The sequence below is a fragment of the Salmo salar genome, chromosome 05, assembly GCF_965601325.2.
Source record: "Salmo salar chromosome 05, fSalSal1, whole genome shotgun sequence".
Lineage (NCBI taxonomy): Eukaryota > Metazoa > Chordata > Actinopteri > Salmoniformes > Salmonidae > Salmo > Salmo salar.
Genome location: NC_138295.1, coordinates 49,017,512 through 49,037,502, shown reverse-complemented (window position 1 = coordinate 49,037,502; position 19,991 = coordinate 49,017,512). Strand labels below are relative to the sequence as shown.

General features: G+C 44.8%; 1 protein-coding gene across 3 annotated transcripts in view; it reads right to left on the bottom strand.

Annotated features, from left to right (window-relative positions):
• LOC106605010 (phosphatase and actin regulator 4B) overlaps nt 1–19,991 on the bottom strand; it is a 75,962-nt gene that overhangs the window by 29,012 nt on the left and 26,959 nt on the right. For all 3 annotated transcript variants that reach the window (XM_082975238.1, XM_082975239.1, XM_082975240.1), the window contains 2 exons: nt 6,956–7,064; nt 6,807–6,851 (listed from right to left, as the gene is read on the bottom strand). In XM_082975238.1, coding sequence (XP_082831364.1) covers nt 6,807–6,819 — 13 coding nt within the window. In that variant the 5' untranslated portion in view covers nt 6,820–6,851; nt 6,956–7,064. The remainder of the gene's footprint in view (nt 1–6,806; nt 6,852–6,955; nt 7,065–19,991) is intronic.

Below are 19,991 nucleotides of genomic sequence, written 5' to 3'. Positions count from 1 at the left end.
AGTGGCCAGACTGCCCTGAACTGCCGGAGTGGCCAGACTGCCCTGAACTGCCGGAGTGGCCAGACTGCCCTGAACTGCCGGAGTGGCCAGACTGCCCTGAACTGCCGGAGTGGCCAGACTGCCCTGAACTGCCGGAGTGGCCAGACTGCCCTGAACTGCCGGAGTGGCCAGACTGCCCTGAACTGCCGGAGTGGCCAGACTGCCCTGAACTGCCGGAGTGGCCAGACTGCCCTGAACTGCCGGAGTGGCCAGACTGCCCTGAACTGCCGGAGTGGCCAGACTGCCCTGAACTGCCGGAGTGCCGAATAGCATTTCTAAGGTATTTGAATATCGCGCCACGGGATTACACTGGCTGTTGCGTAGGTGGGACGATTTTGGCCCAGCCCGAGTGGTCTGTCTGCCAGGGTCAGCCCGAGTTGCCCGGCGCAGCTATCGGCGCCACCAAAGTGGGCGACGCCGAAGGTGGAGCGAGGTCCACGTCCTGCACCTGAGCCACCTCCAGGATAGGTGGGTTGGGGAGGGAGGGTGTAGCACAGTGCCGTCGGTGACGGCAGCCACCCTCCCTTCCCTCCCTTATTGTTGGGGATTTTCTTGTGTGTTTTTCTTTTAGGTGCATCCCGGGGTCTGCACCTTGAGGGGGGGGTACTGTCACGTCCTGACCAGTAGAGGGTGTAGTTGGGTCAGGACGTGGCAGAAGGGAGTGTGTGTTTTTTATTGTTTCATTGATTTTGGCCGTGTGACTTCCAATCAAGCACAGCTGTAGAGGGTTGTGGTTGATTGGGAGTCACACATAAGGAGCATGTTTTTCCTTTGGGTTTTGGTGGGTAATTGTTTCTTGTTTAGTGTGTTTGCACCTGACAGGACTGTTGGCTGTCAGTTTCCTTGTTTTGTTTGTTATAGTGTTCTTTCTAATTAAATTGAAAGATGAATACTAACTCCGCTGCATTTTGGTCCATTCCTGAAGACAGCCCTTACAGTCAGACAGTTGTTGGTCGGCGCACATTTCAGGAGCCGGAGAAACACAAATTAATCCTGCAATAGAGTTAATTGCGGCCAGCAGTTCAAAAGAACGACAAAAAATGAATGAGTCACTTAGAAAAATGAATCATCACTCGAGTCAATAAAAACAGTTGTCAAATGTTTTCTTTTTCGAACTACACATCATTATCTCACACCAAGTCTCCCACCACAAAAAGAAAGAGGCCTGAGTAATGGTCATTAGGGTAAATGTTCTTAGAAATGTGAGTGTCCAGTTGCAGGTGATTCTACAAAAAATATGAAGAAAAAAAATCAGAAAGCTATTAAATCCATGTTTTGTACCGCCTGGGAGGTTCTTCGCCAACGCACATCTAGCATTTCCCAGCATCTTTGCAGGAACTAGTTGTTTCTAGTAGTAGATGACAGCAAGTTACACAGTGCGACCAAAACAAAGATCTACACACATGGTTTTAATAATTTTTTTTGTAGAACCACCAGCAACTGGACACGGACATTTAGAAGATAACCTTGTACCTGACACGAAGATAGTATTGCCAAGAGCAGGTTAGATCTATGGCGCCGTTTTGTATAAGCTAAGCTGTAACATTGAGTATGGAAGCATAGTTATCACATATCTTGCATAAAAAACTGTAGCTAATTATGATCAGGTTTAGCCTCAGCCCCATGACTCATTGATTCATAGCAGGAGCAGTCAGGTGAGCATGTGGTGGAGAGCAGATAGTGTTGTTTTAAAGGGCCTCAGCAGCAGAAAAAAGCGATAATATTCCGACCGGGAAAGCGTGTTTACGTTCAAAGAGAGAAAATAAAAACATGGGACCCCCTCGTGCACGCGCCTTGTCCTCTGATAGACCACTTACCAAAGGCGCTAATGTTTTTCAGCCAGGGGCTGGAATTACATCATTCAGCTTTTTCCCGGGTTCTGAGAGCCTATGGGAGCCGTAGGAAGTGTCACCTTACAGCAAAGATCCTCAGTTTTCAATAAAGAGTCAAGAAGAACAAGAACTTGTCAGACAGGCCACTTCCTGTAAGGAATCTTCTCAGGTTTTTGCCTGCCATATGAGTTCTGTTATACTCACAGACACCATTCAAACAGTTTTAGAAACTTTAGTGTGTTTTCTATCCAAAGCCAATAATTATATGCATATTCTAGTTACTGGGCAGGAGTAGTAACCAGATTAAATCGGGTACGTTTTTTATCCGGCCGTGCAAATACTGCCCCCTATCCCCAACAGGTTAACGAGAGTCTTGTCTTTAAAATGGTGTAAAATAGTCATATGTTTGAGAAATTGAAGTAATAGCATTTCTAAGGTATTTGAATATCGCGCCACGGGATTACACTGGCTGTTGCGTAGGTGGGACGATTTCGTCCCACCTAGCCCAGAGAGGTTAACCTCCATGGGATAACAGACCACAACAATACTGAGGGAAAGCTGGATGGAATGGCTCCAAAAAAAGCACATAATAACACCCTACACATTCAGACAGACAATCCTATTTCCAGTAATCCCTCAGAAAAATGTTTCAATATCTCACAGTTGTAACGCCCTGGCCATAGAGAGGGGTTTTTGTTCTTTATTTTAGTTAGGCCAGGGTGTTACATTGGGTGGGCGTTCTATGTTCCTTTTTCTATGTTTTTGTATTTCTTTGTTTTGGGCCGTGTGTGGCTCCCAATCAGGCACAGCTGAAGTTCGTTGTTGCTGATTGGGAGTCACACATAAGGAGCATGTTTTTCTTTTGGGTTTTGTGGGTAATTGTTTCTGTCTAGTGTTTCTGTTGTGTAGAGTTAATCCTGACAGGACTGTTTTGCTGTCGTCTTTTGTTTATTTTTGTAGTGTTCTCTTTTTCATTAGAACTCGAATGATGAACACATCCTCCGCTGCACCTTGGTCTAATTCTGACGACGGCCGTTACAACAGTTTACTGCCGAAAACAGTGAGGCATGTGTTTGTGCGGCTAATCTTTTTGTTTTGCATACAGCACGTCAGAAGGGTATCCTGCACTCAGTAATGTGTGTGCACGCACACACACAGCTGGTATTCATCCACATGATCCCAGTTACTTTTAGCATTCCCTGTGGTAAAGAGAGATAAATAAAGTGTGCAACATTGTTGATTACAGAATCTCCAGCCCCTGCCTCTCCTTTGCCCTCCCTCCATTTTTTCAGGAGCAAAGATGTTAAAAAAAAAAAATAGAAAAACTGAACACAGAGGATCTTTTTATAAGTGAATGAAAGTGTTTGAGTTTATTTATAAATGTGTACTTGTGAGACTGATTATAGAGCAGGTGTATGTGAGTAAGTAAGCTAGAAACTCACCGCTGCGGTGGATGTGTTGGTGTTGGTCCTGAGCTGGGGTCTCCAGAGGAAGGCTCTGTCCCATGATCCAGCCCCAGAGGGGCCTGTTTTGCTCTTTCTACTCAGAAATAGGCACTCCGTGCTGGGCAGAGGAGGAGCACACCTGGTCCACAGCTTGTTCAACCAAGTTGACTAGTCTACATCGCCAGCAACTCTGTGCAACTTTCTTTCCCCTCTTTCGGTTACTCCGCCCACTCTCCCTCCCTCTTTCGGTCTCCGTAAGACCTACCCTCCCTGCTCCCTTGAAGTGCTCCCCACCTTCTCCCTTTCTCACTGACTCTCCCTCCGGTCAGCATTCACAGATGGATGCCTATCATTCCTTTGAGCTGCACTGGTAGTGTATAAATATGTGTTTGTATTTTAGTGTGTGCGTGTGTTAGAGTGAGTGAGAAGATTGGATTTACCACAGCAGAATTTACCAACATTCTCTGGCTAACCTCTCGGGCTTTAGCCCTTCATATATGCCCACCACAGTTCTTCACAGGATCTCTTTCCACTTTGAATGGGGCACTCAGAGGCTTAATAAACCAAAACCAGCAGTAATGAAAGTAGTTTCTTGAGCAGCGGTGGGCTCTGACTGCTCATGTGACCTGACAGTGGCCAGATCCAGGTCAAAGGTTAAATAATGACACCCACTGATGTATTCATATTCTGTCTCTATGGAGCCACCATATGGATGTACAGCATGAGCACGGGGCTCCTAACAGCAACTCTGCCAGTAGGGCTGAGAGGTGTGGGTATTTGCAGAGAACTGAAAGGATGGGCAGTGGGACCCGAGAGAGAAAAATCTAATAAAAAAAATATAGAAAGTAGTACCTTCTCTAACTCACTTCCAACATAGAAATGAAATTGCTTAAAGTCGGAAAACCAGAGCAGGTACAAAGCTACTAGCTTGTCCTTTGGGAGAGAGATCTATTTCTATCTGTGCCCTCTATCAATGGAGATGTAGTTCAGATAGAGAGAGGAGGAAGTGTCTGCTCTGAGACCACACAGCATTCCATCAGCAGAGATGTCGCTAGTACTGCTGAGGAGGTCATGGGGTGGCAGGTAGCCGAGCGGTTAAGAGCAGAAAGGTTGCTGGTTTGAATCCCCGAGCTTACTAGGTGAAAAATCTGTTGACGTGCCCTTGAGCAAGACACAACCCTAATGGCTCCTGTATGTCGCACTGGATAAGAGCATCTGCTAAATGACTAAAATGTAAATGTGAAAAATGAATGCACAATGGCTAGCCATTCAAAATGGCCACGTACGCTTCACAAAAGCCTTCTTCACATTCACTTCCAGTCAGCACTCATGACAGAGCTACAACTATCTACTTCATTGAGACGGTACTGGTTCATTCCATGTCATTTCAGCACGTCATGACACCCATGTTTACCTGGCCACTGTTTTAAATGCTAACTTTTTAGCATGAGAATGCATTACATAGGATATGAAGAAACAATACTCTGAGCCACAGCTTCATACTATACTGAACAAAAATATAAATGCAACATGTAAAGTGTTGGTCCCATGTTTCATGAGCTGAAAGAAAAGATCCCAGAAATGTTCCATACGCACAAAAAGCTTGTTTCTCTCAAATTTGTGTACATCCTTGTTAGTGAGCATTTCTCCTTTGTCAAGATAATCCATCCACCTGACAGGTGTGACATATCAAGAAGCTGATTAAAAAGCATGATCATTACACAGTTGCACCTTGTGCTGGGGACAATAAAAAGCCACTAAAATGTGCAGTTTTGTCACACAACACAATGCCACAGATTTTGAGGGAGCGTGCAATTGGTATGCTGACTGCAGGAACGTCCATCAGAACTGTTGCTGTAATGGGTTGAAAACAAAGTCACTAAAAACAGACACCCCTTTATTATAATTTCTTTAAACCAATTTGTTTATTTATTTGTCTGAATTAATCTAAATTTGTACATTCTACATGCGTTAGTAGTCCATCAGGCCAATAGATGGCGGTGTTGCACTGTGGTAGTAGAAAAAACAGCAAGTTCTGGCCAAGCGCACACCATTCTTCAGAATAAAGAAAGCGCCTGAACTTTGCAGATGTAAACTTGTGTCTGGTCTTTCTACTATTGCAGGTATGTAACAGAACTTCCAAACTTTCTAATATTGAAAGAACATGTAATAACATGCTATTTAACAACTTTGTCAAGGTATTATCACTTTAGGAAAGGTTTTGTGTTGGTTTTGTGTCGAACTGAATGAGAGAAGAACGTGATTTACAATGAGTGAGAGTATATGTTAGCTTGATGCTAGCTGAGGTAAAAAGTCACAGAGACATTACTGAGTAGCTTAAGAATCCATTTGTTAGGGATTTCTGAGTTCATTTTACATGTTATTGGTTTTGTGTAAAATTGTGCTCACGAGCTGGTAAACTGGCCGCGCACGCTTAGTCTGGAGTGTGGTTGAGAGAGAGACGGTTTTACGGAGGTGCCACCATCTTAAATGGACAATGTATTTTTGTCCATTTTCTTTATTGGTAGTGGTATGTTGAAAAACATTCAGTTATTTTTGTCTTCATACATAAAAGTGTTTCTATTGTATGAATGTGAAATACATTGTGGTTTTCATGTGCAATCATTTAACGGACGTGGGGTGTATTCAGTGATGTAAAACGTTCTGGAGATCGCAGATAGGAATAGAGTGAATTGAGCTGGCATGATCTGACAGACAATCATATCTGTTCTACACAATACATTCCTACAGTATCTGAAAGTTCTATTCTGAACATGCTCCTAGGTTTAAATAGTTGTTTTCCTTCAAATACTTTGAGCGTTTGATTGAGCCTGTCTGGAGTGCCAGGTGGGCGAGGTTTGCAAAGCTGTCACTTTGGGGACTATTCTATTGGTTCCATTGAGCCAGGCAAGCTCAATCAAGCACAGCTAAAGAATCCTAGAGCCGACAAGGTAAAAAAGTCTGTCATTCTGCCCCCGAGTAAGGCAGTTAACCCCACTCTTCCCCAGGCACCGATGAAGTGGATGTCTATTAAGGCAACCCTCCATTTGGGTTAAATGCGGAAGACAAATTTCAGTTTTACAACTGACTAGGTATGACCCTTTTCCTCTTCCCTTTCTCTCTCTCTGCTTCTAAAGATGGAGTCTGTAGTTGTACGGCATTTTCTCACTGCCCCACATAAAGCCTCCAAAATTGGCTGGCTTCCAGAGAGCGGGAGAGACATAGAGCTGGGCCAATCCGCATGAGCCCGGAACCTGTCAACCTGGAAAACAGACTGGGCCAGGCCTCTTCAGCAGGCAGACAGAACTGAAGCTCAACATACAGACTGGTTCTAACAAGAAAGGGAGGGAGCCTGTCTCACAAGCCTACAGAGGGCGCCATAGCTGTCTGCTGTGCGCCAAGTAGCAGCAAAAACAAACTGCCCCATAAACACGCCCAGGTCTATGTTGCACTACTACACAAACCACAATGAACAAGAAGCTAAACTTACCACGATTTTCCATTACAAGGTCTGAGGCGCAACAGTCAACGGTTCCTGAAAAAGAGGCGGCAACATTTTTATTTATTAGCCTGCAGAGGTAAATGGCAAAAAGGTCAACTTTCATGAGTAGTATTTATGTAAAAACTGAAGAGATGTACACTGTAGAAGGTCATTGGTGTTGGGAGAGGGTGGTCTTCAGCAGCAGTAGGTAGGTCTGTGGGGAGAGGTTTCAGGCCTCCCTGGAGATGCTCTCTCGGCTCAGTCCCTCTGTCCAGAGAGAGCAAAACACACAGTCAGTCACACACAGCTGGGAGGGGAGAGCATTTAACCAGTTTTAATGGGGATCGATAAATTCAAGTGACATTCCACATAAAACAACACTTAAATATTTAGAGGATTTAGAGTGAGGAGAAGGGTAATGGCATCGTTATGACACCCAAACACACACTGTCTTAACGACTGTTTGAAAACTGCATTTTTCCTCTTCAGATTTACACCCAAATCTAAATTCTAAGATTGTTTTTATTAACTGGCAATAAACACATTGTGGTGCGTGGTAACTAAATATTAAAGAGAGCCAAAAGACATGCTCATTTACAGTCCATCTTGAATGAAACACACACACACACACACGCACACACACACACACACACACACACACACACACACACACACACACACACACACACACACACACACACACACACACACACACACACACACACACACACACACACACACAAACTCTAGCTGCAGCTCGGTGTGACAGTGTCATAGCCAGGAGGACAATATTAATTCCTGGGAATAGAGCGTGAGCACATTTCGCCAACTCGAGCAGATCTGATGTAACAGGGACCTTTAACAGGGAGAATGAAGGACGAGCACAGGAATGGTGTGTGTGTGTGTGTGTGTGAGTGTGAGTGTGCGCGCGCACGCGCGTCAAGGGAGAGATGGTCAAGGGAGAGGTGAAAAGGTGTGGGTGCTGGTTAGGGTTGAATGGCGGGAACCCGGTTACCAAGATTAACCACACAAAACCACTCCCTTTTCCTGGGTTAAATAACTGCGAGAAACCGGTAAATTATAATAAATGATTTATTTTAACAGCATGACGTGAACTGTTAATATGCAATGTCGAAACCTGGCTTCTCTACGGCCTTCTCTCTGCATGATCAATCATAAACGCTCATGGTGTGGACAGACCATTTCGGTATGGATCTATCATCTCATCGTGGTAACTTTTTCACTTGTGACAGGTATGCTTACATTTGCTGCAGCATAGCATACTGCTACAGTAATATAAGGTCCGAATGCACGTCTAATTTACACATCTCCATCTGTCTTTCGGGAGTAAGCATATTTTGGAATTGTAAAGATTTTTTTTATTGCAGCTGGAGTTTTTAAAAAGCCGATCACTCAAAATATTGTTGCTTAAAATCAGAGCATGCGTGAGCAGACTCCATCAATTCCATTCAAATTGCTTCAAAATAGATAATCCTGTTCATGACATCCTAGCCTACCTCTTTCAGGTAATACATTTAATGCAGTATTAGCCTTATATTTAGCTAATGAATGATGGGTTATTCATAATAAGCTTCTAACTTATAGCCACTGTCTCTTTTGCAATACGCACGCACCTGTGCTCTGCTGGCCTCCTGTTAAAAAAAAGCTCCTTAGGTCTTGGAGTCCCAGTCAGGAAAAGCTAGACTAGAATAGCTTGCTGGACATTTTATATATATATATATATATATATTTTTTTTTTATACGAATAGACTATTTGAAGAGGGACGTAAGCTCTTGTTTGCTGAATGTTAAATACAACAGTCAACAGAACTGATGGGTAGTTTGAAAGAGGAGGGAACACGTGATGGTGGTAGGCTATAGCAGTTATTTATTCAGACCCATAACCATTCAATCTTTGTGAAGGGAAGTGAAAGCCATCTGCATCTAACTCTAGTCCTATATTATTCAAGCATGTCATTAGAATGATGAACATCAGGACAAAAAAAATAATTTCTTTAGCTTAACTGTTGAAAGCGAGGAAGGAATGAAGCAACAGGAGGTTAGAGAAAGGGGTAGAGTAATAACATTAGGGGAAATATTATTTAAGGTACAGTGCCTTCGGAAAGTATTCAGACCCCTTAACTTTTTCCACATTTTGTTTACAGATTTATTAGAAATTTTATGAAATAGTTTCCCCCCTCAATCTATACAGAATACCTCATAATGACAAAGCGAAAACAGGTTTTTAGAAATGTTTGCAAATGTATTAAAAATATAAAAATACTGAAATTTACACAAGTATTGAGACCCTTTGCTATGAGACTCAAAATTGAGCTCAGGTGCATCCTGTTTCCATTCATCCTTGAGATGTTTCTACAACTTTATTGGAGTCCACCTGTGGTGAATTAAATTGATTGGACATGATTTGGAAAGGCACACACACACAAACACACCTGTCTTTATAAGGTCCCACAGTCATGGGGTCGAAGGAATTGTCCGTAGAGCTCAGAGACAGGATTGTGTCGAGGCACAAATCTGGGGAAGGGTACCAAAAATGAATTTGCAGGGACCACGTTAGGCATAAAGTCTTTGTGTGTGGTGTGTGAGAGTGAGTGAGAGCGTGAGGTAAAAGGAGAATGTAACAAAAGGTGTAGGGACAGTAATAGTTACAACCGTTCTGTCTTACAACACAACCTAACTTGCTGCCCACTCAGTGGCCTTATCCTGACCAAACTACAATAACCAATAACCCCTTATACTGGTCAGGACGTGACAGCACACCCCCCCAAAGGTGCAGACCCCGGATGCACCTCACAAAAATAAACACAAAATAAACCCCCCAAACTAAAGGGAGGGTGGCTGCCGGTTCCCGTGCTAGCCCCCCCCCCCTCCCCAATCCTCCTACTGTGGAGGTGGCTCAGGCTCTGGCTTAGTCCACCACCTAACCTGTCCACCCCCGCTGAATACCTCTGGCTGAGGCACGTCGCTGTAGACCTCGGCTGAAGCACTTCGCTGTAGACCTCAGGCAGGACGATTCTGGGAGCTCTGGACTGTAGGATGACTCACTCGGTTCCGGACTGTGGGCCGTCACACTCGGTTCCGGACTGTGGGCCATCTCTAGACGGGGCACTGTCGCAGGACGCTCTGGACGGGGCACTGTCGCCGGACGCTCTGGACGGGGCACTGTCGCCGGACGCTCTGGACGGGGCACTGTCGCCGGACGCTCTGGACGGGGCACTGTCGCCGGACGCTCTGGACGGGGCACTGTCGTCGGACGCTCTGGACGGGGCACTGTCGCCGGACGCTCTGGACGGGGCACTGTCGCCGGACGCTCTGGACGGGGCACTGTCGCCGGACGCTCTGGACGGGGCACTGTCGTCGGAAGCTCTGGACGGGGCACTGTCGCCGGACGCTCTGGACGGGGCACTGTCGCCGGAAGCTCTGGACGGGGCACTGTCGCCGGACGCTCTGGACGGGGCACTGTCGCCGGAAGCTCTGGACGGGGCACTGTCGCTGGACGCTCTGGACGGGGCACTATCGTCGGAAGCTCTGGACGGGGCACTGTCGTCGGAAGCTCTGGACGGGGTACTGTCGTTCGGAAGCTCTGGACGGGGACTGCGCACTGAAAGCCTGATGCGTGGGGCTGGTAGTGGAGGTACCAGACTGGAGACACGCACCCCAAGGCTAGTGCGAGGAGCAGGAACAGGACGAGTTGGACTGGGCTGACGCACTGGAGGCCTGATGCGTGGGGCTGGTACTGGAGATGCCAGACTGGATACACGCACCCCAAGGCTAGTGCGGGGAGCAGGAACAGGACAAGTTGGACTGGGCTGACGCACTGGAGGCCTGGTGCGTGGGGCTGGTACTGGAGATGCCAGACTGGATACACGCACCCCAAGGCTAGTGCGGGGAGCAGGAACAGGACGAGTTGGACTGGGCTGACGCACTGGAGGCCTGGTGCGTGGTGCTGGCTTTGGATGTGCCAGACTGGAAACATGCACCTCAGGGCTAGTGCCAGGAGCGGGAACAGGATACACTGGGCCGTGAAGGGGCACTGGCGGTCTTGAGCGCAGTACTGGCACCACCCTTACTGGCTGGATGCCCGCTTTCCCCTGGCAAATGCGGGGAGCTGGCACCGCGCACACCGGCCTGTGAATGCTCGGCCTCGACGCCGTGCGCATCACCCCATAGCACGGGGCCTGACCAGTAACAGGCTGCCTCCGATAAGCACGGGGAGTTGGCTTGGGGCTTAACCCTGGCCCAGCCAAACTACCCGTGTGCCCCCCCCAAAAAAATGATTGGGGCTGCCTCTCATGCATCCTACGTTGGGCCCGCTCTTCGCTCCACTTTCACCGTTCCTCCCTTGCTGTCTCCACCTGTTTCCATGGCAGGGTCTTGTCCCCTGCCATTACCTCCTCCAATGTCCAAAATGTCCTCCACTCCCTTCTCTCCCTGGCCCAGGATCCTTCCTCTTCCTGGGCCCGCTGCTTGGTCCGTTGGTGGTAGGAAGTTCTGTAACGGTCGTCGTACGTAATGGACCAAGGTGCAGCGGGTTGAGTGCTCATCTTAACTTTATTTGAACACGTTACAAACAAAACAAGAAAACGATCGAACGAACAGTGTTGCAGGCTAACACACAGCAGTACAACAACAACTTCCCACCAAGGGACAGGTGAAACAGGGCTACCTAAGTATGCCTCTCAATCAGCAACAACGACGTACAGCTGTTCCTGATTGAGAGCCATACCAGGCCAACATAAAGAAATACACAACATAGAAAACCATAGAAATACAAAACAAGAACATTACCCAAAACCCCCGGAACACATAAATCAAACACCCCTCTTACATAAATACATATCCCATTAAACCCCGAACCACATAAAACAAATACCCCCTGCCACATCCTGACCAAACTACAATAACCAATAACCCCTTTTACTGGTCAGGACGTGACACTGTGAGTATAACAGAACTCATATGGCAGGCAAAAACCTGAGAAAAATCCAAGCAGGAAGTGAAAAGTCTGAGAATTGTAGTTCTTCTTTTGATTCTCAATCGAAGCTACAGTGTCTGTGGGGGACGTTGCACTTCCTAAGGCTTCCATTGGCTGTCTAAAGCCTTCAGAAAGTGGTTTGAGCATTTTCCTGTCACTGGGCAGATAATAGGAGCTCAGTTACTGAGTGGTCTGCCTGGCAACAAAGGGATTAGATATGCTCGGTCCCGCGAGTGCACCCCTCCTTCTTTTTCTTCTTGAATGAATATGCTATTGTCCGGTTGGAATATTATCGCAATTTTACGTTAAAAATACCATAAAGATTGATTTTAAGCAGCGTTTGACATGCTTCTAAGTACGGTAATGGAACATTTTGACTTTTTGTCTCTCGTTCCGCGCTGGCGCATTATCCCTTTGGATAAGTGATCTGTACGCACCAACGAGGTATTTGGACATAAATATGGATTATTTCTAACAAAAACAATATTTCTTGTGGAAGTAGCAGTCCTGGGAGTGCATTCTGACGAAGATCAGCAAAGGTAAGAGAATATTTCTAATACTAATTCTGAGTTTAGGTTGCCCCGAACTTGGCGGGTGTCTGAATAGCTCACCGTGATGGCTGAGCTATGTACTCAGAATATTGAAAAATGTGCTTTCTCCGTAAAGCTATTTTAAAATCTGACACAGCGGTTGCATCCAGGGGTAGTCTATCTATAATTCTTAAAATAATTGTTATATATTTTGTCAACGTTTATGATGAGTACTTTTGTAAATTGATGTGCACATTCACCGGACGTTTTGGTGGAAATACATTTTCTGAACATCACGCGCCAATGTAAAATGCTGTTTTTGGATATAAATATGAACTTTATCGAACAAAACATACATGTATTGTGTAACATAATGTCCTAGGAGTGTCATCTGATGAAGATCGTCAAAGGTTAGTGCTTCATTTAGCTGTGTTTTGGGTTTTAACTGACACATATCCTTGCTTGGAAAATGGCTGTGTGATTATTTTTGTCTATGTACTCTCCTAACATAATCTAATGTTTTGCTTTCGCTGTAAAGCCTTTTTGAAATCGGACAATGTGGTTAGATTAACGAGAAGTTTATCTTTAAAATGGTGTAAAATAGTTGTATGTTTGAGAAAGTTGAATTATGACATGTTGTTGTTTTTGAATTTTCCGCCCTGATATTTCACTGGCTGTGTCCCGCAGGTTTCACGCACTAGCGTCCCACCTTGCCCATAGAAGTTAACAAAAATTAACCTCATGGCAGAGACACATAAGAATGATGCTCCATCCCAGTAATGTATGTTGGTGCTTGGTTTGTAATTATGGTATGTAACAATGTAAAGGCTTGACCTTGAATCAGTCTGCTCTGTTGAAGCATTCTATAAAAATATAATCTACTGATCTACGAGGGAGCCAGCGCTGCTTCGCCTGAGAGTCCAACAAGCTGTGTGCTACCAAGAAACAACCTGCCAATATGTCCTTGAAACAGGTTCTTCATGCAGTTATTCATGGTTTAAAACAGGTATTCTATAGGTACTTTACCTATGAATACATTAGATCCAAGTGTAATTTTTGTAAATCCGGTAAAAAAAAATGGGAGGGGTCGCACTGAGCACGTGACAGACGTGACAGAGTCTGGAGACGCCGTGGAGAACGTTCTGCTGCCTGCAACATCCTCCAGCATGACCGGTTTCGCGATGGGTCAGTCATGGTGTGGGGTGGCATTTCTTTGGGGGGCCGCACAGCCCTCCATGTGCTCGCCAGAGGTAGCCTGACTGCCATTAGGTACCGAGATGAGATCCTCAGACCCCTTGTGAGACCATATGCTGGTGCGGTTGGCCCTGGGTTCCTCCTAATGCAAGACAATGCTAGACCTCATGTGGCTGGAGTGTGTCAGCAGTTCCTGCAAGAGGAAGGCATTGATGCTATGGACTGGCCCGCCCGTTCCCCAGACCTGAATCCAATTGTTTCTTTCAGTCAGATTTAGGATGTGTTGTTTAAGTGTTCCCTTTATTTTTTGGAGCAGTATATATATATACTGCTCAAAAAAATAAAGGGAACACTTAAACAACACATCCTAGATCTGAATGAAATAAATAATCTTATTAAATACTTTATTCTTTACATAGTTGAATGTGCTGACAACAAAATCACACAAAAATAATCAATGGAAATCCAATTTATCAACCCATGGAGGTCTGGATTTGGAGTCACACTCAAAATTAAAGTGGAAAACCACACTACAGGCTGATCCAACTTTGATGTAATGTCCTTAAAACAAGTCAAAATGAGGCTCAGTAGTGTGTGTGGCCTCCACGTGCCTGTATGACCTCCCTACAACGCCTGGGCATGCTCCTGATGAGGTGGCGGATGGTCTCCTGAGGGATCTCCTCCCAGACCTGGACTAAAGCATCCGCCAACTCCTGGACAGTCTGTGGTGCAACGTTGCGTTGGTGGATGGAGTGAGACATGATGTCCCAGATGTACTCAATTGGATTCAGGTCTGGGGAACGGGCGGGCCAGTCCATAGCATCAATGCCTTCCTCTTGCAGGAACTGCTGACACACTCCAGCCACATGAAGTCTAGCATTGTCTTGCATTAGGAGGAACCCAGGGCCAACCACACCAGCATATGGTCTCACAAGGGGTCTGAGGATCTCATCTCGGTACCTAATGGCAGTCAGGCTACCTCTGGCGAGCACATGGAGGGCTGTGCGGCCCCCCAAAGAAATGCCACCCCACACCATGACTGACCCACCGCCAAACCGGTCATGCTGGAGGATGTTGCAGGCAGCAGAACGTTCTCCACGGCGTCTCCAGACTCTGTCACGTCTGTCACGTGCTCAGTGTGAACCTGCTTTCATCTGTGAAGAGCACAGGGCGCCAGTGGCGAATTTGCCAATCTTGGTGTTCTCTGGCAAATGCCAACGTCCTGCACGGTGTTGGGCTGTAAGCACAACCCCCACCTGTGGACGTCGGGCCCTCATACCACCCTCATGGAGTCTGTTTCTGACCGTTTGAGCACACACATGCACATTTGTGGCCTGCTGGAGGTCATTTTGCAGGGCTCTGGCAGTGCTTCTCCTGCTCCTCCTTGCACAAAAGCGGAGGTAGCGGTCCTGCTGCTGGGTTGTTGCCCTCCTATGGCCTCCTCCACGTCTCCTGATGTACTGGCCTGTCTCCTGGTAGCGCCTCCATGCTCTGGACACTACGCTGACAGACACAGCAAACCTTCTTGCCACAGCTCGCATTGATGTGCCATCCTGGATGAGCTGCACTACCTGAGCCACTTGTGTGGGTTGTAGACTCCGTCTCATTCTACCACTAGAGTGAAAGCACCGCCAGCATTCAAAAGTGACCAAAACATCAGGCAGGAAGCATAGGAACTGAGAAGTGGTCTGTGGTCCCCACCTGCAGAACCACTCCTTTATTGGGGGTGTCTTGCTAATTGCCTATCATTTCCACCTATTGTCTATTCCATTTGCACAACAGCATGTGAAATGTATTGTCAATCAGTGTTCCTTCCTAAGTGGACAGTTTGATTTCACAGAAGTGTGATTGACTTGGAGTTACATTGTGTTGTTTAACCTGTTAGGGCTAGGGGGCAGTATTGACACGGCCGGATAAAAAACGTACCCGATTTAATCTGGTTACTACTCCTGCCCAGTAACTAGAATATGCATATAATTATTGCCTTTGGATAGAAAACACCCTAAAGTTTCTAAAACTGTTTGAATGGTGTCTGTGGGTATAACAGAACTCATATGGCAGGCAAAAACCTGAGAAGATTCCAAACAGGAAGCGCCCTCTCTGACAAGTTGTTGTTCATCTTGGCTCTTTTTATTGAAGACTGAGGATCTTTGCCGTAACGTGACATTTCCTACGGTTCCCATAGGCTCTCAGAACCCGGGAAAAAGCTGAATGATATCGAGGCAGCCTCTGGCTGAAACACATTATCGCGTTTGGTTAGTGGCTGGTCAGAGTACTCGTGCACGAGGGCACGAGATGTATTTATTTTCTCTCTCTTTGTACGTATACAGGCTTTCCCGGTTGGAATAGTATCGCTTTTTTACGAGAAAAATGGCATAAAAATTGATTTTAAACAGCGGTTGACATGCTTCGAAGTACGGTAATGGAATATTTAGAAATATTTTGTCACGAAATGCGCCATGCTCGCCACCCTTATTTACCCTTTCGGATAGTGTCTTGAACGCACGAACAAAACGCCGCTGTTTGGATATAACAATGGATTATTTGGGACCAAACCAACATTTGTTATTGAAGTAGCAGTCCTGGGAGTGCATTCTGACGAAGAACACCAAAGGTAATCAAACTTTTCTAATAGTAAATCGGAGTTTGGTGAAGGCTAAACTTGCTGGGTGTCTAAATAGCTAGCCCTGTGATGCCAGGCTATCTACTGAGAATATTGCAAAATGTGCTTTCACCGAAAAGCTATTTTAAAATCTGACATATCGAGTGCATAGAGGAGTTCTGTATCTATAATTCTTAAAATAATTGTTATGCTTTTTGTGAACGTTTATCGTGAGTAATTTAGTAAATTCACCGGCAGTGTTCGGTGGGAATGCTAGTCACATGCTAATTTAAAAAGCTGGTTTTTGATATAAATATGAACTTGATTGAACAAAACATGCATGTATTGTATAACATAATGTCCTAGGGTTGTCATCTGATGAAGATCATCAAAGGTTAGTGCTGCATTTAGCTGTGGTTTGGGTTTATGTGACATTATATGCTAGCTTGAAAAATGGGTGTCTGATTATTTCTGTCTGGGTACTCTGCTGACATAATCTAATGTTTTGCTTTCGTTGTAAAGCCTTTTTGAAATCGGACAGTGTGGTTAGATTAACGAGAGTCTTGTCTTTAAAATGGTGTAAAATAGTCATATGTTTGAAAAATTGAAGTTTTTGCATTTTTGAGGTATTTGAATAACGCGCCACGTGATCACACTGGCTGTATTTTACACCATTTTAAAGACAAGACTCTCGTTAATCTAACCACACTGTCCGATTTCAAAAAGACTTTACAACGAAAGCAAAACATTAGATTATGTCAGCAGAGTACCCAGCCAGAAATAATCAGACACCCATTTTTCAAGCTAGCATATAATGTCACATAAACCCAAACCACAGCTAAATGCAGCACTAACCTTTGATGATCTTCATCAGATGACACTTCTAGGACATTATGTTATACAATACATGCATGTTTTGTTCAATCAAGTTCATATTTATATCAAAAACCAGCTTTTTACATTAGCATGTGACGTTCAGAACTAGCATACCCACCGCAAACTTCCGGTGAATTTACTAAATTACTCACGATAAACGTTCACAAAAAACATAACAATTATTTTAAGAATTATAGATACAGAACTCCTTTATGCAATCGCTATGTCCGATTTTAAAATAGCTTTTCGGCAAAAGCACATTTTTCAATATTCTGAGTAGATAGCCCAGCCATCACGGGCTAGCTAATTTGACACCCACCAAGTTTGGCCCTCACCAAACTCCGATTTACTATTAGAAAAATGTGATTACCTTTGCTGTTCTTCGTCAGAATGCACTCCCAGGATTTCTACTTCAATAACAAATGTTGGTTTGGTTCAAAATAATCCATTGTTATGTTCAAATATCCTCTGTTTTGTTCGTGCGTTCAAGACACTATCCAAAGGAGGACGAAGGGTGACGCGCCCGACGCGTTTCGTGACAAAACATTTCTAAATATTCCATTACCGTACTTCGAAGCATGTCAACCGCTGTTTAAAATACATTTTTATGCGATTTTTCTCGTAAAAAAGCGATAATATTCCGACCGGGAAACCCTGTTTACATTCAAAGACAGAGAAAATAAAAACATGGTGTCGCCTCGTGCACGCGCCTCAGTCTCATTGTTCTCTGATCGACCATTATCCAAATGCGCTACTGTTTTTCAGCCAGGGCCTGCAAAGACATCATTCAGCCTTTTGCCGCCTTCTGAGAGCCTATGGGAGCCGTAGGAAGTGTCACGTTACAGCAGAGATCCTCAGTTTTCAATAAAGAGAGTGTAGAAGCCCAAGTAATGGTCAGAGAGGGCGCTTCCTGTAAGGAATCTTCTCAGGTTTTTGCCTGCCATATGAGTTCTGTTATACTCACAGACACCATTCAAACAGTTTTAGAAACTTGGGGTGTTTTCTATCCAAAGCCAATAATTATATGCATATTCTAGTTTCTGGGCAGTAGTAATAACCAGATTAAATCGGGTACGTTTTTTATCCGGCCGTGCAAATACTGCCCCCTACCCTAGAGAGGCTAAATTACATTTTGGGGAAAAAAGCCAACTCAGCTCCATCATTCATTGAATCAGATGGCTCATTTATCACAAAACCCACTGATATTGCTAACTACTTTAATTAGTTTTTCATTGGCAAGATAAACAAACTTAGGGATGACATGCCAGAAACAAATGCTGAAACTACACATCCAAGTATATCTGACCAAATTATGAAAGACAATAATTGTACTTTTGAATTCCGTAAAGTCAATGTGGAAGAGGTGAAGAAATTATTGTTGTCTATCAACAATGACAAGCCACCGGGGTTTGACAATCTGGACGGGAAATTACTGAGAATAATAGCAGACGATATTGCTACTCCTATTTGCCACATTTTCAATTTAATCCTACTAGAAAGTGTGTGCCCTCAGGCCTGGAAGGAAGCTAAAGTCATTCCCCTACCCAATAATAGTAAAGCACCCCCCCCCCCCCCCCCCCCCCCTCAAATAGCCAACCAAACAGCCTGTTACCAACCCTTAGTAATCTTCTGGAAAAGATACAATGCTATTTCACAGTTAAACAAATTGACAACAGACTTTCAGCACGCATATAGGAAAGGACACTCAACAAGCACAGCACAGCACTTGCACAAATGACTGATGATTGGCTGAGAGAAATTGATGATACAATTATTGTGGGGGCTGTCTTGTTAGACTTCACTGCGGCTTTTGACATTATCGATCATAGTCTGCTGCTAGAAAAACTTGTGTTATGGCTTTTCACCCCCTGCTATAATGTGGATAAAGAGTTACTTGTCTAACAGAACACAGAGGGTGTTCTTTAATGGAAGCCTCTCAAACATAATCCAGGTAGAATCAGGAATTCCCCAGGGTAGCTGTTTTGGCCCCTTGCTTTTTTCAATCTTTACTAAAGACATGCCACTGGCTTTGAGTATGGCCAGTGTGTCTATGCATGCGGATGACTCAACACTATACACGTCAGCTATTAGAGTGACTGAAATGACAGCAACATTTAACAAAGAGTTGCAGGTAGTTTCGGAATGGGTAGCAAGGTATAAGTTACTCCTAAATATTTCCAAAACTAAAAGCATTGTATTTGGGACAAATCATTCACTAAACCCTGAACCTCAACTGCATCTTGTAATGAATAATGTTGAAACTGAGCAAGTTGAGGTGACTAAACTGCTTGGAGTAACCCTGGATTGTAAACTGTCATGGTCAAAACATATTGATAGAACAGTAGCTAAGATGGGGAGAAGTCTGTCCATAATAAAGCACTGCTCTGCCTTCTTAACAACACTATCAACAAGGCAGGTCCTACAGGCCCTGGTTTTGTCGCACCTGGACTACTGTTCAGTCGTGTGGTCAGGTGCCACAAAGGGGGACTTGGGAAAATTGCAGTTGGCTCAGAACAGGGCAGCACGGCTGGCCCTTAAAAGTACATGGAGAGATAACATTAAATGACATGCATGTCAATCTCTCATGGCTCAAAGTGGAAGAGAGATTGACTTCCTCATTACTTGTTTTTGTAAGAGGTGTTGATAAGCTGAGGGTACCCAGCTGTCTGTTTAAAATACTATCACACAGCTCGGACACCCATGCATACCCCACAAGACATGCAGCAGAACAGACTATGGGAGGCACACAGAACTACATAGAGCCATGACTACATGGAACTCTATTCCACAACAGGTAATTGATGCAAGCTGTAGAATCAGATTTAAAAAGCAGATAAAAAGACACCTTATGGAACAGCGGGGACTGTGAAGTGACACAAACATAGGCACAGACACATGCATACACACACATACACACACATACACATGGTAACATATGCACTATACATACACATACACATGGATTTTGCGTTGTAGATATGTGGTAGTGGAGTATG